This window comes from Phodopus roborovskii, unplaced genomic scaffold, assembly GCF_943737965.1.
Source record: "Phodopus roborovskii unplaced genomic scaffold, PHOROB, whole genome shotgun sequence".
In the NCBI taxonomy this organism is placed as follows: domain Eukaryota; kingdom Metazoa; phylum Chordata; class Mammalia; order Rodentia; family Cricetidae; genus Phodopus; species Phodopus roborovskii.
In genome coordinates, this window is record NW_026126470.1 from 6,461,551 (window position 1) to 6,488,346 (window position 26,796).

The 26,796-nt window shown below is 35.6% G+C and overlaps 1 protein-coding gene across 2 annotated transcripts in view; it reads right to left on the reverse strand.

Annotated features, from left to right (window-relative positions):
- The window catches only part of Epha3 (EPH receptor A3), a 288,656-nt gene that overhangs the window by 204,934 nt on the left and 56,926 nt on the right, over window positions 1-26,796 (reverse strand). For both annotated transcript variants that reach the window (XM_051191727.1, XM_051191726.1), the window contains exon 3: window positions 7,064-7,724. In XM_051191727.1, the coding sequence (XP_051047684.1) occupies window positions 7,064-7,724 (661 nt within the window). The remainder of the gene's footprint in view (window positions 1-7,063; window positions 7,725-26,796) is intronic.

Genomic DNA, 26,796 nt, shown 5'->3' on the forward strand with positions numbered 1-26,796 from the left:
ACCAAAAAAATGCCAATGATGGCTTATCTTATTCAATTCATGAAACAGATCGAAACAATGAAGATAGGTAAGCTAACACATTTCATAGATGCTTATGGAAGACATTAATGATGTATATCTTTAACATGCTGCTGTATATGATTTGGTGAGTTGAGCAAGATCTTCAATGGCCAACTCATGGCCTTTCCATTTGTGGATGAAGAATCAGAATATCAAACTGTTTTGTCAAAAAAAAAAAAAAAATTAGCCTGTAACATTCCTCACACACTTGCTAGTGACAAGAACATTTTGCTAACTAGAACAATTAAATACCAGTAGATTCTCAAAACCTGGCTCACTGAAGTTTGTGCTTCAAGTTAATACTTGTAAAATTTGTGAGAAGACATATGATCCTAAATAAATCAAGTCATAGTTAATACCAAGATGTCATAGCACATCTGTCTAATTTGTTTTCTGAAAACATTTTTTATATTATTAGTCACTAGCTGCATAGATAAATGTACTGACTTGAGATTATGGCTACTTAAATACTAAAGACAAAGTAAAAGTAGGAAGATATTGTCTAAAACATAGGAAAAATCCAAATAATCCAAGGTAAAACCTTGAGTTATAAATAATGTAATTGTCATGTTAAAGAGAACAGAAGAATCAGTATTGGAATGGGCAAACAAAAGGGATGAAAGTTTCAAATGTTAATAGTTTTCAAAAGATAACAACACCTCACTGTATATAGGCATAAATTTAGCAGTGATTAATTTTTATAAAGAATAAAATACTTGTCAAAACACAGAAAATAGAACATACTAAAAATACCATAATTTCTTCATATTATCTGTTACACTCTACTGGCAGTGTAGATGAGTCTATATTTTGCTGTTTGTACATGTATGTGGCCTAATAGACAAAGTGCTCACTTCAACCTACATAAAACTCATGCTGTTATTTGCATAGCTTAGTGAAGAGCCTAGAAATTTTAAGGTAAGTAATATGATCTAAGTTCTCTTCAGGACTGCAGAGTTGGAGTTGACAGAATCCACGTAGTTATTTCCATCCTATCAGTCTGCAATTGAGGATCATTCAGTAAGTCTCTGCGAGACACTGGGAACACAGTGTCAAAAAGATATTCATAGTCTTTCTCCTCAAGGATATTCCTCTCTGGGAATTATGGGAAAGCATTTTTTCATAATTTATTCAAATATCAAATCATTTTGAAGTTCTAGATAGCGCCTATGGCTGTGTGCACAGACTAAAAAAATCACTGAAAATATTCCAGCAAAGTCGTTGCTTTTGTGTTTCCTCTGATCAACAAAACGAATCCTTAAATCACCCTGTACTTGAAACCTGACAGCTGCTCTAAGAGTTTCTGAGCTGGCACAGGAAGTATTGGAGAGGGTAATCTGGAGTCTTAAATCGTCAGTAAAGAAAACAGTTTTTAGCAGTTATCAAATAGTCTAGCTGCCTTGGAATATTATATCAAACACACTTTTCTATTAAGTTTCTAATGGAATAAAGCATGGAATAAGGTTAACATTCCACAATTAGCATGTAGATAAGGCACAGAGCAACAGATTCCTCAGTGACATTAATAAGGTATCTGGTACACCAAGTCTAAACAAATTTTGTACGAGCAGTAATATTTATAGTAACCTCCTGCTATCCGCTGCAAATGCAATTAATTGATCATATAAAAATCCATTAGCATTTTCATTTATTATTTTCAAAATAAAACTGAAGTAGATAATACAACTCATTAGCAGGGATTAAAAAGAGGGCAGGTGAAGACCATGGAGTTAGCTTGGAATCAATGCAAAATCCCCCATTCCTCCTATTCTTAAAAGAAAAAAGAAAACTGGTGAATATTTATGCTGATATGTAAGAGACAGCAATATGATGAAAGAAAACTGATGATATTGGGTGTTCAAATTCATTCATTTTTACTCTTGTAATTACTACTTACTATTATGTAGTCAAAGCCAAAGCCTTGTGCACAGTAGGATAACATTCTAGCACTGAGGTAACAATCTATCCTGGATCTAGAATGTAACCAGACAAAATTTAAATGAAAAGAGATACAATGATTCCTTCTTTTGTTAAATATGAGCTACTGTCAATTTAAACAGAGATGTGCTAGAGGGATGTCTAGAAAGCAAAAAATAATGCATTCCTTACTCATCCTCGCCTCTCTCATCTGTTTTAGGCAGAGGCTGGTCCTTCATAAAGCTATCTGTTCGCTACACATTAATTGCAATAAGTGTTCTTTATCCTCTGGGCTACATATTTTCTGTTTTCTTTCTTTTCTGGCAAGCAACTAAGGAAAGGGTTTTAATGACAATATTTCCTCTCTCACTTTCTGCCTCTATATAATTGAAGTATAAAAGTACACCATTTCCTCAGTTTTTTTTGGACTTCATCTCTTGGCCTCAAACAAAGGAACAAGGATACAATACAAGGCAAGAAAGATCCAGAGGGGAGGGAAGGTAGGGAGGCACTGGGAGGAAAACTATATTCAGGATATATTGTATGAGAAAAGAATCGATTTTTAAAACTGGAAATAAATGAAAACCAGATACATCATATTGCATCTTATTAAAGAGAGGGTTGCTATATTGTAACTTTTCTCCTACCCCAATACCTGTTTCCACAATAGCACCAATAGCTCATTTTCCAGAGTTCCTTATTAATTGATATTTTTTTTATTGGCTCTTTAATTTTTGAGGTAGAATCTAATACCATAGCCTAGTTTCATCTGAAGCTCACACTGTAGTTCTGGTTGTCCTCATATTAGTAGCAATTAACCTGCCTAGAGCTCCTGATGACTGGGATTACAGATGTAAGCACTGCATTTAATTATAATTTATATCTTTAATAATTTAGTTGAATCTTTATTTTCTCTCATAGGCAGACCAAATCATTGTCCTGTGTATGTGTGTGTGTGTGTGTGTGTGTGTGTGTTTGTGTGTGTATACACCACATATGCATGCAAAGGCCAGAAGAGGGAGTTGGCTGCCCTGGTGCTAGAGTGACAAATGGTTACAAAATGCCCAATATGGCTACTGGGAACAAAACTCTGCAAGAGCCACACACACTCTTAATTACTGGACCATCTCTCCAGTCCAGCATTTTTTTAGTGCAAAACAAATTAATTCATCAATAATTATATTTGTCTTCATCTCAATGACTCAATAAATGCTCATTTAAATCCATAGTCAAATAAATAATACTGCCTAATAATTTTAAATAAGACAGTAAATGTAGATTATTGTAAAATATAAACTATGTACACTAAAATTCCATACTTAGAGTTTTGCCTCTGGAGAATCCTAATTTTGTTTCTATTCATTGTTTGAAAACTGATGGATGTGTTTGTTGAATATAAAACCATTTTATCAGTGTAATTGTCCTATCAAATACAAATTGTCACATTTTCAACATTCAGATCACTGAACATTAAGTGTCCTAGTTATCTATTTGGATTAGGAAAATAAGTGGCATATTAGATTATTTATGTTAAGAAATGGCCTAGATTTCCTAAATTTGAATCTTCCTAAAGGCCTCTTTGTGACAAGGACTCGTGTAAAAATACTTTCATGTGTTATATATATATTTGGGGGATTTCAGTATAATGTTGTAATAACAAATGGGAACTCTGTCTTCTGGAATATGAAAAAGTCATAGGGAATAGGGACAACCCCACCTCTACTTCCTATTCCAAAAATTTGTAAAGAAAACAACAGTCTAAAACCAACATAAAGCCATCTCATAATTAGTTATCAATTTTATGTTTAATTTTGAAATCCATAATAGTAATGTCTTCCTCAAGTGTGCTGGCAAAACTCACTGAACCCAGGACAGAGATTTATGGGTCTGTCTTCCATTAAAATTATTAATTTATGCATCTGTCATTCTGAGGGGACTGTGTGCTCCTGGAAGGTATGCATGTCTCGCTTGTTTGCCATATTATTATTTTGCACTAGTGGGTTGTTATGAACGCTTACTGAATTGCATTTCACAGACAATTTTGCAAGTGTAAGATTTTCTTAGTTGCCACCTGGACATAGATTACAGAACCAGAAAATGATCTTTAAGTAAAAATCCATTATTATAATTCTGAAAACAAAATAGATGTCAGAAATAAACAGATGCATATAAGGCATATAATAGTTTATTGATTACTTTGTGCAACTTTTTGGGGTCTTATCTCCTTCAAACTATTCCCATGCAGTTTATACACTTGTATTCTTCTCCCCTTTCTGTCATGGTCAACAAAATGGTAAGAAAGCAGTTTGAGATAAAACTGAGAACTTAGCTTTTATGTCTAGCTCCCCGCCAAAAAATAATAATAATAATAATAATAATAAGGCTAGATGAATAGCTTGGAGGTTAAGAGCACTGGCTGATCTTCCAAAAATCCTGGGTTCAATTTCCAGTGTTTTCATGCTGGCACACAATTTCCTGTAACTCAAGTTCCATAGAATCTGTCATTTTATATATATTATAGACATATAACATAAACCAGGCAAAAAACATCTAGGCACTGAATAATAATATTAAACATAAAAGCAAACTAATGTTCTTCCTGTTAACTAAAGACAGTATACACTTCCTAGGTTATTATGAGATATAAATATAATAAGTCATTGGCATTTCTTAGGAGAACAGCACAGTGCCTAGAATGTAGTAAGTGGTTAATGCAAAAAAAAAAAAAAAGTTCTTTAAATCTTTAATAACATCCTTAAAAAATGATGTAAATATGTAGTATTATAAACTGTACAGTTTTTTTCAGTTCTTCTTGGGGTACACTTTTATGATTTTATTTGATGTTAGTTTTTACTAATACCATTACCACAAACATTCTATTGGCAAAACAGAATTCAAGTGGAATATTAAGATTTTCTCCAACACTAAATCTCAGTAAAATAGAAGTATACATTTTTTTTTAATTTTAGAACTTCTAAAACCATTTCAATAATGCCACACTTATGTCATTTTTTTCTGAACAACACAGAGAAATATGATGCTAGAGTATACAATTTGTTCTTATTTAACATATTTGAGTACACATACTTGTTAGTATATATAAATAAGTGAGTGTGTACATGGATGTAGGTACACTTGCTCATGAGTAGACATGTAGAAGCCAGAGGTCGGTCAACATTTTATATCATCCTCTACTGCCCTCCACTATTATTTTGTTTGTTTGTTTCCTTGGTGGGTGGGTGGGTGGGTAAATTAGTTGGTTTGTGGGTAAGTACATTGGTTGGTTGGTTGGTTGGGTTCCTCCCTTCCTTCCTTTCTTTTCTTTTCCCCCCACCCCCCTTTGGAAACAGGATTCTTTTACAGAACACAGAACTTGCTTCTTTGACTAAACTGGCTGACCTGCAAGCTCTCAGACCTAAGGGCTTCCTTTTTCCCTGTACCAGCACTGGGGTTACATATAACCACCACATAAGGCTTCTATGTGAAAGCTAGAGATTTAACTCAGGTTTTCGTGTCTGCACAGATAGCACCTTATCCACCCTGCCAGTCCCTTTTTTAATGTGCTTTCATGACCCATGCCTACAGTCAAAAGAAAGAGGCTATAGTCTTTTGATATTTTATTTAAAAGGCAAGCCACATAAAGAGTTTACCACTTCTTTCGCATGGGCTTCTGAACTGTGATTCCTGAATGTGCACCAGTGGAATTAACAGGCCCTGTTCTCTTGACAGAGTAACAGTAAATAGAAGTGTGGAAATGAACAAAGGCCACAAGACTGTGCACTAACAGTCATGTATGCACTTGTACCCTCCAAATATAATGGATACTTTGAGCATAATCAAGTATAAAAACCTTACCTAACTATAAATGAAAATTTTAATGAATAAAACTATAATCTCATGATATATATATAAATATGTAAATATATATAATTTTATATGAAAAATATATTTAAGTGATTTTTACATCAAATATAGAAACTTAAAAAGATAAAACTCAAACTGATGGCAAAATTCAGATTTGCTAATAATATTTAAAGTATAAAACACACATTACATAAAACTCAGGGAAAATACATATAATACTTTGTGTCATAGAAAAACAAAATAACAAGGAAAAATAATCTTTTACTTTTGGTTGTGAGCCTAGCCTCTAATGGCTGAGACATCTCTCCACCCTGATAATCTTCTTATACATTAGCATTTTCTTTTAAAAAATAGTTTAGCTGATTTTTTTCATACAATATATATTGACCGTGTTTTTCCTCCAACAAGTGCTCCCAGATTCTCCCTGCCTCCCTCCACACAGAACTTTAAGCCCCTGCTCCCCTCCCCCGACACATCACAATCAGTTACACCACAATAAGCAAATACAAATATATTAGCTTTATATTTTTAAATAAAATCATTTTCTTAAAACATTTAGACACCTAGTCAGTAGACAACTATCACTGAAGACCAGACTGTACTTTATAAGTATGAAGAGAATATTACTGAGATCTATGGACCCAAATATAGTCTCCATGACATCTAATTCTGTTTTAATTAGATTAACTGAGTACCAAAGGCATTCTCATCCTCCATATCAAGAAAGACAGATGTATTCCACTTCAATTGCTATAGTTAACACCATCAATCATGAGCTAGCAAGCAAACCTGAAGCCTGGGAGGTGGCTCAGCCTGGTAAGGTACCTATTATCAAGCCTGATAACCTGAGTTTGATACCCAATATCCAGATGTTAAAAGGAGAACCCACTTCCTTAACCTGTCCCAATAACTTTACAAAATGCACTATTGTATGTGGGCATCTTTCCAACTAACTAACTAAATTAAAATACAATGAAAAAATAGCACAGATGACACCTCTACAGGGTGCAGCCCAGCACCCCAGAGTTACACCCATTAATATTTCACAACAGATCACGAATCAACACATCAAATGAGATAAATTTAGCACATAAATAGGCTCATGATTCTGAGCTGTGTTGTGCTGCCAAGTGAGATCAGATCAGGTTAATTCATTTTCATTAATTCATAATACACTCAGAGGAGACACATTCAACTGTATAGAAAAAGAGAAGACTCTTACCTTGGCATATGAAACCTCGTTCTTCATACCCAGCGTTGCAGGTGCATTTGCCAATGGGGACAAGCCATTCACCCTCTGTGCTGCAGTACATCTTGGGAGGATCCTCCTCCTTGGAATTATTGACACAAGAGCCCCTAACCTCCACCAAGGACTGGGAGTCCATGGGCACTGTGTCTGGAAACATAGCCAGATTTTTCACTGTAAACGGGCACTTTTTGAAGTACACTCTCACAGACACCAAGGCAACGCAAGCACCAACATCTTGAAAAGCCAAATAAAACCCCTTTTTGTTGACCGGGCCCACTTCTCTAATCTCAGTGTTGAGTTTCAGAATACGGTCCCCAAGATCCATTTGGGTAAAACTTTCATCAGCCGCAATGGTGTCAATCTTCGTAAATTGATGTTCTCGGAATTTCACACCATGGTCATCATCAGATTCCATGTAGTACAGGTTAAAGGTCTCCTTGCAAGTCCCCAAAACCAATGGAATGCTGTTGCAGTCCCGTAATGTGAACTTGAGCTCCACATAGATTTTCTGAGCCGAGTTTCTGGGGACCCAGTTGGTCCTCAGCCAATTATTTTGGCTGTGATCCATGACATTGCATACCTGGTAAGTCCTGATGGGTGTGTAATGCTCATCAACACCACTGATCTCTTCCCACTGAAGCCAGCAAAGCAAAAGAGAGAGAGAGCATTAGTGAGACAAGGAAAATAATGGCACACACAGGATCAAAGCACCAAGGAATTTGAACTTACAGAAACAAATCCAGCATAAATAAGAGGAGGCTATGTGTCTTAGACATCTGTGGACCAACTTCTAACCTTCTAGTGTACAGTTATTGGCAAGAATTGGTGAATTCAATGCCACAAAGCAGTTCATGTGCCCTGCACTGCAAGTTTTTAGACATTCATGAGAAGGCCACTGGAGTAGTCAGTATGTGAAGCCAAACAATGCAAGATGAAGACCTGAAAAGAATGGTGAACGGTGATAAACACCAAAGGCTTGCTACATTTCTGTGTTTTGTCTCTCTGTTTTAAAATAAAATGAAACCTCACAGTGCCTAATATTATTTTTTTACAACTTGAATAAGACTAAAGTAAATGTGGTATAGAGTGAAATTCGGAGGATCCAAGTGATAACATCACCATGTAGCTTCACACAATAATTTTTAAAGAATCTCAGTCATTCCAGGGGATCAATGTTAGGAATGCCAGCTTCTCCAAAAAATAAACATTTAGTTATTATATGTGAAACAGGAATAGCCATGTAGTGAACATTCACTTTATATCAGTCTGCACAAAATTCAATTCCAAATGGATAATTCCAATTCCAAAAGACCTCAACTTAAAACCAGATACCTGATAGAAGAGAAGGTGAGAAATAACCTTGAACTCACTGGCACAGGAAAAGACTTTCTGAACATAATACCAATAGTATAGATACTGAGATTTAAATTAATTAATAGGACCTCAAGAGTCTGAAAAGCTTCTGTATGACAAAGAACACTGTCTTTTGGATAAAGTGGTCACCTAAAAAATGGGAAGAAAAGGTTTTCTACCAAATACATTTTAATAAAGGGAAAGTACCCAAAATATAAACAGCTCAAAAGACTAGATATCAAGGAAATAAATAATGCAATTAAAAAGAGTGTGTGGTTATAAGCAGAATTCTCAAAAGCAAACTCAAATGACTCAAAACCACTTGAAGAAAATTTCAGCATCCTTAGTCATCTGGTATACCCCAAGAAAAACTACATGATACATTTGATGGCCAAGATCAAGAAAATATGTGGCAACTTAGCAAGGATGTGGAATGAGGGGGACACCGAGCCATTGCTTGTGGCTGTGCCACTATCAAAATCCATATGGCACCTCAGAAAGATTGAATGGGTCTATCTCAATATCCAGCTATACCACTCTTGGGCACATATCCAAAAAAAATGTTTGACCCTACCACAGGAGCACTTGCTCAATAGTATTCACTGCAGCTCTATTCATAATAGCATATAACTAGAAACAACAAGAGTCCATCATCAGAAAAATAGATAAAAAAAAATGTGGTACATTGCACAGTGGAATATTACTCGGCCATTAAAAAGACAAAATCATGAAGATTGCAGGTAAATAGATGGAACTAGAAAAGATCAGTCTGAGTGAGGTAACCTAGACCCAGAAAGACAAATATGGTATGTGTTCACTTATATGTGAATATTAGCTACTAAATCAATGGTATCCAAGCCAAAATCTGAAGAACTACAAAAGTTTCATACACAGATGGACAGATAGATATCCCTAGGAAAGGCAAATAGAACATATAGCTATGATTGGAGGTGACAAGACCTGGAATGGGAGGATATAATGAAAAAGGAAAGGCAAGAGGAGATGAGTTAGTGAATACTGGAGAAAGATGACTAAGGCTGAAGGTCATTTGAGGGATAATATGGAAACCTAATACAATAGAAGATTACTAAAATGTACATATATATTAAGAAGTTCTAAAATGGGGAAAATGAAACACAGTATTTCTTTAAACTTTCAAGTCTCATTGGAGAAATATAACCTATTTACCTATTTACCTCAGAGTGTTTAAATGATCAAAAACAATTTGTGGAGCTTACAAGTATGAGAAACATGGTTTGGAATATTTTCAATTTCTCACCTATAATACTACAAAACAATAGGAGCAAGTAGCACTAGTTATTTTTTAAAACCTCCATAAAGATAAATGAAACATAGACATGAATTTTCTTGAGGAAAAATTGACCTAAATTCATTGTTATAACCAACATAAGTCTAACAAAGGTACACATTGTTACTACTATAAAAATTTTAAAAATATTTGTATATTAATGTAAGAATAGTAAATAATTACACTATCCTTTCTATAATTATTCTCAGGATTCAGGAATGTGGCTCAGCAAGTCCAGAGTCTATTCCCAGGCCCCACATGGTGGAAGGAGAAAACCTAAAGTATCCCATGACTTCAAAACCACCTCACAATTAGGACACAAACAAATAAATAAACATAATTGAAAGTGAAATCCAATAACATCTTTTGACATTCATTGGATGTGTAGATTGAATAGGAATTTTTTTCTGAAGAAATTCCTGCAAGAGGTGTCTCAGTTCTGAGGACTTTACAGTAAGGTAGCTATAGTGTTAAAGTCACAGTCAAGGCAAAAGGTTTAATTTTAGAAGGGGAAGGGACTGTGTTTGGTGTTCAAAAGTTTCCAGTGATAGTAATGTTTTATGGTAGAGCTCTACACTTAACTGAGAGGCAAGTCTGTGTCTTTACAGTTAGATCATGCCAGTGTGATTAGAATGCAAAAAAAGATCAATTGTTTTCACATTTTTAAATCAATTTTTCCTAAGAATAGATGAATGTTACTTTGATCAATGAATCCTTTGCAAATTTCCTCTGCTATAAGCCATATTCACTAAGGATCAAGCAGCACATTCTGAGGAGATTTTCATAATGTGATGTAAAATATGATATTAATTAAGGAATTCTCATTGTAGTTTAATTTGGCAAGCTATCCCAAGTCCTTGAATATAGTTATGAATTGCAAGAAGATAATGCAAACAACCCCAGCATGCTTTGTACTGAGAAAGTCACAGGGAGCAATTACCACTTCATTAATTTGTAATGAAGACTTAATTGCCTGAAAGTGACAGTGGGCTGCCATCTCCAACCATTTACAACACCAGATTCTATAACTCTGGCAATTGCTGAGGACAAGCGATAGAAGAAATATAATCTCTAAAGTAACATCTTTTTTTTCTTAACATCAGCAATGGCAAAATCAGTAGCTAAAACTTTTCTTGCAAATGCATGCTTTAGCAATCAAAAGATGCTGTGCTTTGTCATATTTCTCTCCTCTCAGAACTAAAATGCATATTGATAAATTCTTACAAATAGTATACCACATAAAAATTGCCCTAAGGCAAACATGGAGAAAGGAGAAGATGACACAGCGAACTGATAAATAGAGTTTGGTGACAATAAGCATATTTCTCTTCTTTTTCTTACTTTATATCTAAAACCTTGCCTTCTGTAGAAGAGGGTAAGGAAAAGTTATAACAGTTTCTTACATTCTCTAAATCTTTTTTTTTTTTTTTGCAGGGGTGGGGGAGACAGATTACTGTAATTACAGCAAGCATAGGCTTTGGATTGCCTATCATTGAAGGAATTATTCTGCAACTTCTTCCCAGGAGATTTCATTAGTATTTTCTGAAAAGCAAAGTTCCTATTTCTTTGGGGTCAAACATGTACTTTTAAGGAAAACAAACATTTTTAATAATTGATTTATATTTAACCTAAAAAACTATCTCTCCTTTATAACTCAATTATATTAATTAAATATTTATTTTATGGTTTAAACTAATTCCTCTCGTGGAGAACATTTTTAATGAGTTCAGAACAGGGAGTAAGAGTAATAAAAGCAGAAGTACATGTTATCTAAAGGAGGAAATGTTCAATTATTTAGTACACACATAAGCAACTGTGTTGGAGGACATAAATAAGATGAGAGAAATAACTTCATAATTTACCTCTAATGACATAAAACTCATTTCTTGAGAATTTTCAGTTGACAAAAATAAAAAATGACAGTAATAGTATCATTCTGATTAAAATTGCTTGTAGATTCCAATGGTTCATAGGAAGCCATAAATCTATTCTTTCCTAATATGCTAATGAGTAATTGTGATATTAAGTGGTTTTGTGTTCTGCCTTTCTCCCTTCATGACTCTCAGTCATATAGTTCTCTCCTTTATACAGTTCTATCCACCACAAAATCCTCAGTTTGTTCCATAAACATTGGGCACTCTCCATGAAGTCTTTGATGAGGCACCCTCTCCTACATTAAGAACACCACTGCTAAGCTCCTCACAGAGATAGGTTGACAAAAATCATTGTATTTCTGTTTGTGCGTTGCTTTCTTAGCCGAATCTCATCTCAAAAGTATGTGCAAATGTATGAGCATACATGCAGGGATATATTTCTAATAGCTTAGTATAAAAATTCAAGTAGTTTAAGAATTAAGACAAATGAATAGAATTATGAAAATAAACTTTTCGATTATAGATGTGAGTCTAAACAGTATCATGCTTGTTATCATTGAATGGGAAATGAGAAAGAAGACGGGAAGTCAGCATTGAAGATGTGATTTAGAGTGGAGTCAAGGAGAGAAACATCAAAAATGTCATGGGACAAAGGAAAAATTGACAGGTAACAAGTTCTGGGTATACATCCCTCAAACCTACTTTAACCACTAGACATTTGATAGTGGCATTAGAACAGTCTCAGCGAATACAGAGAAGACAACAGCCTCATTTAGATCTGATATGTTGGAAAGAGATGAAAATAAAATAAAAAGATGAAGAGATGAGGATTTACTGATGAGGAAAAGCTTCTAAAGGTTTCAGAGTGAGGATATCTGTCAGGAAACAGTGACATCTGTCACAAAAGGCATTTGTTTAGGATTTTCAAGATACTGTGCAGGCTTTTGTAATGTCTGAGGTTATAACAGAACATTGTTAAAGACACCAGGGCCATGGGAAGCTTGGGTGGATGGGATCTTTGGGTTCCCTCTAAGCACCTGCCTTGGGTTCTGTCTCTACATTATACAGCATGTACAAGGTAGATTCACAGATATATCTGTTTTCCTTCTCAGATATTTAGTTTCACTGACATAGGAAATACAGAAGGCTCACTTCCACCAAACCTCTGTCTGCAACTTGAGATCTCCCTTCCCAGGTGAGACTAAGCAGAGCTACATTATCATTCTTTTGGCCTCATCTCGAAGTACAGTGTACTTGTTTCAGTGATTCTTGAGTCTGGCCAGTTGTTAGCCAGACAACTTCTAAAGCATATTGCTTTGTGGATCGCTCCCCACCTTTTGTTTTGTTTCATACTGGGACTATCTGAATGTAACAAATACATGTTTGAGAACCAGTGAATTTGCTTTATCATTAGACCTTCAAATTTTGACGTCCTCCTGTCACGTCAGAGGGTACTTCAATATCACTTTCCATAACTTCTGGGTCACAGTGAAGCTATACTATCCAACACATCATGTTTATCACTCGGCTAAACATATACTCCAAATTCATCTTGTATTACAAATTCACCAACACACAGACATGTCTTATACAGAGGCCCATCTATATAATCTCTTCTTCCTTCCACAAGGAATTATAAGATGTTATTACACCAAACAGAGTAAATCTAATCATGGGTTCCTATTTCTGACCAGCATAAATGTGAACCATGCATTATCAAAAACATGTCAACAGCACACAGGTAGTGAATGGGTTACTTCCTCCAACATGGTTTACTCTGTTATAAATGAAATAAAATTAATTTTATATGGGGTATTTTATAGTGTGCTATAGTTTGAGATTTTGTGGTGAATTTTAAAATAACTTGTTAATAGAAATTTTAATCAACTTTGAATGCATGAATTACATATTTTGTGAATATATCCTAAGCTAGAAACCTGTGAATATTAAGAAGGGGAACCATTATGATTTTTATTATTGTTGTTGTTGCTGCTGCTGTTTTCCTGAAGTTGATAGTGAATGAGGCAGAGAGACACAGAGAGTCAATGAAGGTACACTTGGTATTATTTGAGGAATGCAAAGAAACATTGGAAAAAGAAGGATAACTGATGAGAAAACACCAGGAAAGCTTTATTGAAGTGGTAAATGGAACTTCCAAAGTGCCAGCACAGGGTATACTCAGAAGAAAGAAAAAGCAACCAGATGATGATCAAGAGTAGACTCCCTTTAAATACCTAGGTACCAGTGTTGGAGGGCAAGGATGTTGTAGAATAATTTTTTTTGTACACTGTGAAGATGTATCACTCTAATCAGTTTACTAACAAGGTAAACGGCAGGAGGAATAAGTGAGACTTCTGGATAGAGAAGGTTCTTGGAGAAGAAAGTTGGGATTGCCAGCCAGATGAAAGGGAAGCTGGATGGGCATTACAGAGGAAAGGTACTGAGCCACATAAAAGAATGTAGATTGAAAGATATGGATTAATTTAAGTTATAAGAACTAGTTAGGAACAAGCCTAAGTAAAGCCAAGCTTTCATATTAATAAGTCTTCATGCAGTAGAACAGAGAAAGCTTCGTTACACCGTGATCAGAGTCAGTCACTAACAATTACAGCAGAGGGCCTGGGGTCACTAGAGCATCTGAATTGGCCTGTATATTTCACTTGTTGAGAAACCTCTAAAGAGAGGCACATGGTGAGATTTGGACAATTTGATAGTTCTGAGGTAAGGCAAGAGGACTTAGAGGGAGTAATGCAAAGGTGTAGATGATGGTTTCAGTATCACCTCTGCTGAGTCTATACTCACCGTTTCCCAAAAACAAAGAAGAGCTGTCCCAATGCATGCTAGGAATGCCAAGTATAAGACCTCCTATTAAAACAAATTTCAGGAAGACTTCTCATCTTGAGTGATGCAGTATCAGTGCTAAACAAAGTGCCAGTATGTAAATAAGTGGAAATGTATTCTCATTAGACAATGTGTCCTTTCATAAACAGCTAATTCATACTGATTAACCATGATGTGTCAAGCATTACATTGGAATTCACCAATGAAGAAAGGATGTTTGTCATAAAGGAACTAGTGTGTGTATGTGTGTGTGTCTAACAGTGTGTCTCTCTGGTTTTTGCAAATGTGTGCATTCCATTGTGTGCAAGCCATAGGAGGATGCTGGATGTCCTACTCTATCACTTTTGGGCTTTCTCCTTTGAGAGGCTAGTTTCTTGCCAATCTGGAATTGTGCTGTCACCATGTAGATTTTTCTATCTCCACCACCACAGTGCTAATTTTCAGATGGTCTCTAATTTGGATCAATTTCCATTCTGAAGCATCTGTGCCAAAAATTATGTTACTACTCCATAGAGACTAACTAAAATTAAATGGCATATGATGTGCCAAGTGCCAAACATATTGCAATTAACAAAGCACAGAAATGTGCATTTGGTTACATAAGGCATTGGGTTAAAAACAAGTACTTTAGTTAGATCAGATACTGTCCTTAACTGACTGTCCTTAACTGAATATCAGGGTTAGAAAAGACTGAGTGAGAAAGAAATTTTTTTAGAAACTTTATGTCAATGAATTTATGATACAGAGTTTTAGGATTGATGACATGAAGAATTTTACAAGGCAACAAATTTGAAAGTACAGAATATGGTGTCAGAGAATTTTAACAATGGGAAAATATCTTTAAAGATGGGGTAACATAAGGGAAGTCTTACCTAGAGGAATTAATATGCAATAAATATAACCCTGGGGATAAAGAGATGGCTCAGCGGTTAAGAGCACTTGCTCTTGAAGAAGACATGGGTTGAGTTCCCAGCATCCACATGCTGGCTCACAGCCATCTCCTACCACAATTCTGAAAGATTCCATGCCCTTCTTGTCCTCTGTAGACACTGCATGCATGTAATGCAAGGACACTGAAGGCAAATCATACATACAAGCAAAACTACTACAAACATGAAATAAATAGTAAAGAATAAGGATTACATATAAGTATCATACCTAAATGAAATAACATTAAATACTTTCAATTCAAACTACAATTTGAATTTAGTTTTCTTATAAAAACACAGCAAGAAAGGAAGAATAAGAAATGTTTCCAGTATAGAGGCTTGATGAACATGATGGGGAAAACCACAGAGACAGCTGACCCAAGCTAGTGGGAGCTCAGGGATCTTGGACTGACAGCTGGGAAACTTGTGTGGGACTAAAGTAGCCCTCTGAATGTGGTGACAAATATGTGGCTTGATCTGTTGCAGGGGTGGGGTGGGAGGGAGGTCTGACAGTGGGATCAGGACCTATCCTAGATGCATGAACTGGCTTTTTGGAGCCCATTCCGTATGGTGGCATACTTTGCTCAGCCTTGATACAGGGGGTAGGGACTTGATCGTGCCTCAACTTGGCATGCTAAACTTTGTTGACTCCCCAAGGAAGGCCTTAGCCCTCTGAGGATAAGATGGGGGTGGGGTGTGAAGGGGGAAAATGGGTGGAGAAAGTGGAGGAAGAACTGGGGTTGATATGCTAAATGAAAATAAATTTGAAAATAGAAATATTTCTATCTTCAGTATAAAACTACAAATGAAAAAAAAATGCTCTATTATTCAAAATTACACCAGGAAAGAGAAGGTCGATGAAGTTGGATAATGTATCATCACCTAGTCTATGAAAACTGAATAAAGAAAAAACAATAACAGTGTTCATCAGAGATTTTTCTCTACCTTTATTTTCATGTATTGCTAAACGACTCTACATTCTCTAGAATAAATTTCTCCTAAATATTAGGGAGGAGAACAATGAGGCTATCATGTGTCCAAGTCTTAGAAGAATGTTCAAGGTGAAATTGTTCAATAAAAAAAGCTAATTTTAGAATTGAGCATAACTGCTTGAAAATGATGGGAGAAAATCCCATGCACATGGACTTAATGCGTCTAGACTGAAAACTGCTAAGATAGGCATTTGCAGAATTATTACAAATGACCAATGACTTAGAAATTAATGCATAGCAGTGACAGCAGCACACTGCACATCAGCTGGGAGGCCCATGTAATTTCCTGCTCTGATAATAGGTCACAGCCGCCGCAATTCTTCGCAATTTGCAATATACCTGTATAGCACTCACAGTGACGGAAATGAAATTAACTTGTGTGACATGGATCTTGCACTAAGAGTTTTATGGACCTTCTGATAGGAAGTTTACAATTTAGCCAAGTATGTGTTACTGCTAAGAACACGTCTCTGCTGTCTGAGTTGCTGTACAGGGAGAGGCTAAAAGTGCAGACATTTCCGTGAGTTACACCTTCTCAGAACTGGAGCAGCCAGGCTGCATGGAAACACTCTCCGTCTTCTAACCTTGAACACCCCGTGGATCCCAGACTTACAGGCTTAAGCTCTGAAGATAAACAGACTAGGTCTGAAATGGAGTTCTGATGTTTAATGATTAGGGTATTTAATAAGCAAAGGTTCACTTTATGCATCTGCAACATGGAAAAGACTATAGTACAACTTTTGGAAATAGCCTGGCACTAAGTAAGTTTCTGTGTTTCAATTGATTGTGTCAGACAGGGCCAACAATAACCATGCTCCATTATTATTCTGCTAAAGCTGAGTTAGTCCACATGACATTTCTTAATTAAAAACAATACACTGATTGATTTTCTCATAAGAAGGATGCATTTTTAAGATAAGCTTTCTACAGGTCATTTTTAAAGCTTATCTAGAGAGTTTTTAATTTTTTTTTTAAGATATTTTCCCTTAAGGGCACTACACTCAAGACAGGAATAAGCTATCTTACTGTCTTAAAATTCAGTGAGTATAAATCATAGTAAAAGTTAAGGGAATCTTTTATAAGGGAGCCGGTCATCGTTTCTTTACAGTTTGTACTACTTCTATGTCTAGTAAAACATAGCCAGCATTTTTCCACACTGTGCCAGGTTTCCCAGCACCACACTGTTATTACTCATTTATTTCACTGTCACAGATCTCTTTTTTAAAAACATGAATGGTCAATATAGCATGCTGATAGACATATGCTATACTTAAGTAAAAATACAAGTAAATGTTATTTTGCCTTTTGACTTTGTACTGCCTTGGTTACCTTGTGTTTAAAATGGGAATGATAATAGTATATATTTTATAGGAATTCTTTATTTTAAAATAGGAGATTGAGAATAAGTACTTATGAAGCCATTTGTTAGCTAAGCGAACACTTATTGCATATTATTATTACATATTACATATTATTATTATTATTATGTATTTCTTATTACACTTACTATGAACTAATAGGATATGTTAATGTTCCTACCTTAGCACAAAAGTATGTGTTTACACAGTAATCATATGCTAACTAAGGAAAGCAGGTGGTATTAGGCACCTGAATTCTCTCACATTTTCTGATACTACCATTATGATAAAGGTGAAAAGAATTATGGATTCTGTATTTTTTAACTCATAAGACTAAAACGCAGATGTTAGTCACTTATCTATTCAACAGAAATCCACTATAGGCCAGAATGTCTGTTTTGCCCTGGAAACTTGCAACAATTATAAATCAATACTGTTCTCATGGAGTCAATAGGCAACCTGAGGGAAAACAATTAATAAACAACAGACACACAATACACATATTTATATACATACATACACACACGCATACACACATAAATGTTGCATCCTTTTGTTAGAAAAGATAGGCACAAGAATGAAAAATAAAACTAAATTAAAAATACAGAAAGAAACAGAAAAGAGTTGAATAGAAATTTGCATACAGTAAGCAGTATACCTACTCATTTTTGAAGATACAAGAATGAAATGAGAATCTGGGCTAGTGATTTTTTTTTTTTTTTTTTTTTTTTTGTGAATAAAGCATACTAGATTGAAAGAACAGAGAATCTCTGGGCTAAGAAATAGGAGGATGCTGGGTGAAGCTGAGCACTGCAAGGTGGTCAGTGTGGGTAAGTGGAGAGTACCACTATCAACGGAGAAGTACTAGCGGACACGTGGTGCTGGCTAGAGATTAGGAAATCATTTCAAGCCATATACAAGAACTTGAAATACTTTTCACATTGGAGTTCAGGAAAGGTTTGGGACAGAGGAATGCTATGTCCTGAGACATGTTATAGAAATGCCACTGCTATGTGTGTGTGGGGAGGGGGGGAGAAGAAATTTGCAAAACTCAAAGCTTCCAGAGAATGTGGCCAGAAAGTGATAGTATTGGTGGGAATGGGAAAAACAGATCAGATTCTGAAAGGCCTTTGTAACTGAGCACAAGGACCTGATGAGAGATGAGTGTGGGACACTAGAGAGGAGGGTGAGTGTGATTTACAATACCAGAGAGGAGGTTGAGAGTCTGACTTACATCATCAAGAACTGGATGTCATTGCTGTGAGAACCAAAAGAAGAAAAGAAAAACTATGATGTAGCACTTACGTAAGATATTCAAACTAATTAGTAAAAATTAGTACAGTAGTACTAATTAGTAAAGATTAGTAAAAATAGGTACAAAGGAAAAAAAGTAGAAAAAGGAATGCATGTCAAGAAGGAAAGTCATATGGAAAAGACACCAACCAAATTTGGATATTACTGGACAATTTCAGGAGGACCAAGGCTAGCTTTCAAATAGCACATATTTTTTCAAATGCCTGCTAGATAATAGTGGTAGATGCTGGCACTATAGAAATTAACATAACCTCTTACATAAAAAAAGGGGAAAATAAAAAGCCAAGGCTGTACATTGTCTTGTAGAGTGGTACATTTCTTAAAATATCAATGAAGACTGTCAGAAGAAAAGTAAAGTGTGTTTCTTGAGAGATGGGAAGTTTTGTGGGTTGTTTGTTTGTTGTTTTTTTTTTTTTGGTTAGTTTGTTTGTTTATTGCATAGGAAGATTTACTCAAATGATAGCATTTGAATAAAGGACTGCAAAGATGGCTTATAGTAGTGGAAGAATGCCTGGGAAGTATTTTAATAAAGGGGCATGGATACAAGAAAAAGAAAAGAAAAGAAGAAATCCTATGCGAGGGAACATCTGGGTGTCACAAGGAAGAGGAAGAAAAGCTATCGAAGAAGATTTGGACGCAATATTGAGACGGGAGCACAAGACAGACAACAGCTCTCTTTTCCATGTGGTCATTGCAGTTGCTGATTAAAAAGTGGCGGGAAGTCGGAGAATTAAGAAGTAATTATGTGGATGGTTTAGACTCAGGATTTTCTCATCGTGTGAGAGACAGAAAGCAAGAACTGAAAGTGTCGGGAGGCCTGGAGGAGAAATGAAAATTAGGAAACAGAGCACTTACTGCAATTCTGTTTAAAGTGATGCTGAGAGGGGAAAAAATCATGCAAAAGGAAGCAAGGGCTATTTTTAGGAGTGAAAGGAATTTGTCAAGTCAAATAGTCATTAAGAAATAAAAAACTCAATTAAATATGTTAGTGAAAGATCTTTTAAAAGAGAAGTAAGGCTCAACTAGAGGACACTTTTCCTTTCTTTGGCTCTATTGGAGGGGACAGGTCTCTTTTCAAACAGACTCTTGCTTTGAAGCTTGTCTGACCTGGAACACACTATTTAGACTGGAATAGCTTTGAACACACAAGGGCTCATCCTGCCTCTTCCTGTGCTGGGATGACAGGCAGGCACCACTACACTATGGTTAGTGGTGTATAGATAAGTATACATGACTATATCGATAAAAACTACACTTGCATAACAAGTGAGAATTTCTACTATTGCTTGAACACTTGAAAATAAATGGTAGACTTTAGCCTTATATTAGTTCCCATTCGTATCAATATCTACCTTCTACCTATTCCCTACCAGTCCCTATCCCAAACTCATGACTTTTGCCTTTGTTGTATAACCTATTTCAGTATATAGGGAAATCTGTGTAACCATTGTATTTGAAGTGCATGACAGAAGACAACGGTTTCTGCTCTTCATGAAACTGCCATTACCAAGTAGTTCAACAGTGAGGAGTAGGGGCCCCTAAACTCCTCTTCAGTACATTCTTGACTACTGAGGCCCTAATCTTTTACAAACCAAGTATAGGTTTGAGTTAATAATTGCTATTGTTTTGCCTTGCCCCCCAAAAATGACACTTCACAGTACTTCTTCCTATTTTTGGCCTCTGCCATTCTTAATTACTCCTCTTCCTCAGTGTTCAAGCTGCTATTAATACTTTTTAAGCAAACAAGAACCCATATAAAAATTATACTGCTGAAATAGGAAAGAGTTTTGGGTAGAAAATGAAGGAAAATTGTTAATTTTTGTACCTAATCAAATCAAAAGAACATACTAAGAGCATACTATGAATTAACATTAGCTAAATTGTAGATAAATCCAGTGAGAAACAAACAAAGAAGTTCTCAGTTTTATGGAACATGCTTTATGATAAGCAGTTGTTACTGAGAGTCTAGGAATAAGAGAAACATCAGAATTGTAAAATAAGAATTGTCAACATGAGTGATGTTGGCTAGAGCACAACTGTAGAGAGAAAAAGGAAGGAAGTGGAAGGGATACTGCAACTTCAATCCATTAAAAAATGAAGTAAATAAGTTGAATATGCTGGAAGGGCCTACGAAGAAATAAGAAAGCAAGAGAATGACAGTATTCTTGTTACTGTAGACACTTGTCTAGACATCACTTACATACACACCCCATACACATACACACATGAGAGAGGGAGACATAAACATTGCTACACACAAACCAGAGATATCAGCAAATATTTTGCATGTTAGCTAACAATTCTATTTAAAGACAATACTTAATATATTAAAGAAATATTTAGGACAGTGAAAAATCTCAGAAGATAAAGGCACTTGCTGTCAAGCATGATAGAACATGGTAGAAACACAGGTTCTTGTACACGCATGTGATGGAAGATGCCATTCTGTAAATATGTTTCTCTTGTATTGGTTAATGAATAAAGCACTGTTGGCCAATAGGAAAGCAAGATATGCAGGACTAGTGTTAGGAACTAGCAGCCAGCTGACCCCCGCCCCTGACGATGGGCGGGACTCTCATGGCCCTGTCATTACTATGTCAGCCTTACCTGGCAGCTCAAGCTTTACCTGGCTGCCAAAGGACTCAGTTACGCATGCGCAAACCCCCTTTTAAAGCAAGCGCGTCAAGCTTACCTCTCTGGTTTCTCTCTTGCTCCCTCTCTTGCCCCCTCTTGCTCTCTCTCTCTGCCCCCCCTGCTCTTTCTCTCTTTCTCTCTCTACTGCTTTTGGTTGGCCACCAGCTATCCCCTCTTTCTCTCCCTTCTCTCAATAAACTCCACATGGGCGCTGAGTCTCGTGTTTGTGTTTCTTAGGCATAAGTTGCATCAAAAGAACAACAACTAGGAGACAAGTAGGAGAGAGGAAGTAATAGGGAGGAGATTCAAGATGAAGGACAGAAAGAGCAGAATGCCGGGCCCTCTCTCTGGTAAGAGAAGACCATGTGAAAATACTTAGATTAATAGAAATGGGTTAATATTTAAGACAGAGCTAGCCAGTAAGAAACACTAGTAACTGGCCGACAGCTTTATATCTAATACAGAGTCTCTGTGTGTGCTTTGGGGCTGGCGCAGCTCTGGGACCAGGTCGGCAGGGAAAACCTAGTCTATTAGCAATTGTAAAATTCACTCTCTAAGCATTTTATCTTTGTATTTTATCAAGAAACAAAATGAAATTATAGCTATTATAAAAAATAACTAAGTATACTGTAAATATTCAACCTCTGGAAATCATTAATTTGACCAGATGACAAGTAAAACTAGTTTTGTGTATTAACTTACCAAAGGAAGGACATGTACATTAAAATTATAGAGACAACAAAAAGTAAGTTCTATACTGTTTCTAAAGAGATTTCACCATTTAAAGTGAGAGTGTAAGCTTCATATTAAGGTAAATATATTTTAAGGATTAATGCACATGTGAGGAAAAATCCTGAAATTTTATTACAGATGAAAACTAAACAAAGCAGAAATTGTCTCCACACAATAGAATGCAATATTCGTAAACATGAACATACAATTATTTAATGATTTAAAACAGACCTCGGTTAACAATAAGCTTAGCAAAGCTAGTTCATTAGACAGGTGTACAGTCTAGCATTGCCTTCAGTTAACAAGTTTTTAAAATGTTCTATTTTTACATAGTGGAATTTCCTATAGAATTCCCAACTCATAACATGTTTTCCTCTTGTCATGTACCTAAACACTGACTGCACTGTAGAATCAGTACGCTAGGTTGAATGAAACTGTAAAAAGCACCAGCTGGCATAATTCAAAATGGCACTTGTCCAGGTCTCAAATGTCTTATTTATATACAGTGGAATTCTGCCAGCTGTTTAGTATTGAAGGCTAATAAATGTAATTGGCAGTACTACATAAGCACAACTCACAAGTATCAGAAAATGCATTGCATTGTGAAGTTTGACTTACTCTCATTTCTCATAATTGAATTTGTAACAGTGGAAAATGGTTTAAGCTGCTTTGCCTTTGAAACAAAAGAAAAAATATTTTTTTAAAGAAAGAAATGTAAACTAAGCTATAGGTGAGTTGTAGGTTTGCCATTTCTGCATTTTGTTAAATGCAGTATTGTGTATTGACAGGTAACCTTTATACCATATGTAGAAGAACAGAGGCATTTGCTGAGCATAGGCAAGGGGAAGGTATTACACCCTTGAAGAGGTCATGATCTTGTGTCCAACATGTTTATGTATCTCTTGGAAATGCGGCAAGATTGAACAAGGTATACTTATGACAAAAAATAAAAATCTAATCTCTAGGGGACTGGACTCAACTTAGTGATCTCAATATTGTGATAGTGTTTTAACAATAGTCAAAATGGCATTCTTCCTTAAGATGATTCCTTTTTATGAGACAGTTCTGCTAAAGAGACTTAATTTCTTCTAAATCACGCGATATTTCGTCCTTGAAGTTATCACATTCCTGAATGTAATTACAAAAGAAACCTGATCCATCGTTTGCATAAATGATGTAAAAACCAAGAATCCTCTAACCATAGACATGGAGGAAGAGGAAGGTGTTTTTGAGGTTGAGAAACATGTGGAATGAAGAATGATGGAAAAAAGTCATTCTTTAATTTCTGTTTCCTTGATTCCCTACCAGGCCCATAGGTACATATCTAAAGGGTGACACTGTCATTAGTTTTTACTTAGGTCTTTTAATCCATGAATCTAAGGGAAGTATTTTCTGCATTTAAATGTAATATTTTCAGTGGGAAAGCTAGAACTCTGGTGAAATTCTTTATAGTTATATTATTGATGCTTTAAAAATTTGTGTTAGCTGGGCATAAGTTTTGCAAGTTGTTTTGTTTTGTTTTTCCCCAGACAGAATCTCTTGTAGCACAAGCCTTAAACTCAGTATATAGCGGAGAATGACTTTGAACTACTGACTCCCTGCCTCTATCTCCTGAGATAGAGATGTTCACCACCAGGTCAGTCTTTAAGTTTGGTTTCCAATTACACTTCTATGTTAAATAAAAACATATTTGGTGTTTTATTGAATACATGAATAAAGAAGACATAAAACATATAGAGAAACAATCTAGAAATAAGGGGATAAACCCAGCAAAATTAGCTTTGCTATTTGAGACTTAGAGAAGCCAATGGCATTCTCCAAACCATGCATGTTCATATGTCTCCTGGGAATAGACAAAGGTTCAAGAATGACCAGGTTATACTGGACAAAGCTTACAATCTTGACATCTTTGTAGCCCTGAAGTCGATCCTTTCTCTTAGATCCCCATCTTTCTGGCCAAACTAAAATCATTTTTTCACTAAAACACACACACAATCAGTAGAAGCAGAGAAACCTGGTAAAACCATTGCTTCTTAAGAGTCTGGTGTTGCTGTTATTTTGCTTCAGCACTCACTAAGGCTACTGTGAATTCTGGTATGGAAACATTTGTGTTCCATGGGTACAGTATCTTACACTGATTTTTTTGAAGGGCATTTCAGCATGTGTTTTTATTTTGGGTTATACTCCTGGAAAACACAAGGGTTTGGTTGTTCCTGGACTTGTTTGTTTGAAAAGTCCCTCCAATTGACTGCTGCTCTGCCATCTCTGCTTGTGATTATTGAAAATAGAATCACTTATGGCATATCTAAACTAAATTCAAAACAACCGGGATGTAATTAGATTAATGCCAACATAAACTACCAGCTCCGTGAATGGAAGTCTTTTAAGTACAAACAATACAGTGGTTTTGATGCCAAGAAATCCCCGTGGCCTGCAACTTCCTATAGGATGCCTAGTACACAATGGGCACGAGTTTGAAGTCACTCAAGCAAATCGACCAGGCACTCACCTACTTCTCCAAGCATGACCTTCTGTTCCCTTCATCAGTTCAAGGGAAAACATTAGTTTTCCATAGGAGAATGTTTTTGTCATTATTGTTGTTGTTTTCAGTTCCTGTCAAATTCTAAGTTGAACAGAAATGACTATTTCCTTCTGTTAGTGATACCAACTACTTGGTGTCTGAAACATTTGAAAAATACCAACAATAGCAATTCTATTTACACTGAAACCATATAATAATAATAATAATAATAATAACAACAACAACAACAACAACAACAACAATACCACTATGTGTTCTGGTTATGTGAACTCTAGAGATTTGATGCAGTGAAAAAGACTAAATCAACTTTTATGCCCTTACTTCTCAGTCATTAAAAATATAAATTCAAGTTTCTGTTCATAAACTAGAAGGAACAAAATTTCTTTGTAAGAAAATAATCACATTAATCAAAAAGTCCTTACATTTACACCTGTTTTCTTTTCAAAACAATTTGATATTGGGAAAAGGTAGACTATCTGAGCAAAGTTTGAGCTTGTGTGCATGTTTGGGGTGTGTGTGTCTGGGGTATATGCATATATTTGTGTGAGGGAGTATGTATGGGGTGCAGCGGTGGTATGTGTTTCTCTGTGTGTGCAGAAAGTACTTTAATAACCTTAGACAGCAGTTGGCTAAGGACCTAAGAGTGATGCTGAGAGACAAAATAAAACTGAAAATGTGGACGTCTTCACATGTAGCTTAGTGCATTCTCTTATCAGTTAGTAGTAACAGTCTTTAGTAAAAATATATAACAAGAAGAAATCTAATATATGAGGAATGACTGAACATTTTAAACTCTACAAAAAGCATAATTCAGGAATGGATCAAGACATCTCTGGGATGCAGGAGCTTTTGGGGAGGTGGAGCGTGCAGCATATTAGAAATTAAATTGATGTTTATGTTATTCTATTTTAATTTTGTGTATATTTCCATTTTGTGCCATATGTAATAAAAAGTACATGTACAAATGTAATAGCTAACTTTATCAAAAGGTACGAAAACATAAAATGACAATTAAAATTAATTAATTTAATTATCATGGTCTGTCATCAAAAATTGGGGATGTTTTACAACACACTGGGATTCTGACTTTAAGAACCATTCAATTGAAATTACATTGGAAATAACTGTACCCTTCAAGACCTAAAATATCTGATGTTCCAACAAGGGACAACAAGTCCCTTCTTTGTATGAGCCAATAAAACTAAAACCTATTACTCATAGGAAATTATTATTTATCTCAAATATTAGCGGTGTTTTTAATATATGCAATTAATTCTGTAAAGCAGTATACACGACTTCTCACCTTTCATGGGACTCTGTATTTTTCTAAGATTCCTTTTAATAAGGAATAATTAGCACACATTTATTCTTTGTCCAGATAAAAGAAAAGGATCATACATTCATATAATTCACACACAGATTTAACAGCTAAGAAAAAAAAAATCCTGCTTTTGCTTAAGCAGTACATTTGGTGCCCAAATGTTGTATGCATATAGATTCTTTTGAATTCAAGAAACTTTATTTTCCTCCTGATGACATAATGCAAACTGAATCCCTTTAAATATACTGACTAAAACTTAAGTTATATCTTTGTGTGGAATGTACATAGTCAGTGAACACCTCTTCCAACTGTAAATTTGCTACACCATACATTACAGGATTCCCTGGGTCTTCTTTCAAAATGACAGTTGCACACTTTAAGCTGCAGTGACCTGGCTACTCTCCATAGCGAACAGCCACGTTTTCTGCACCACACAGCATGCACCACCAGCAATTAGAAACTCCCAGACTGATCATTCACAGATGTCAAGAAGAGCCGCATAAAAAT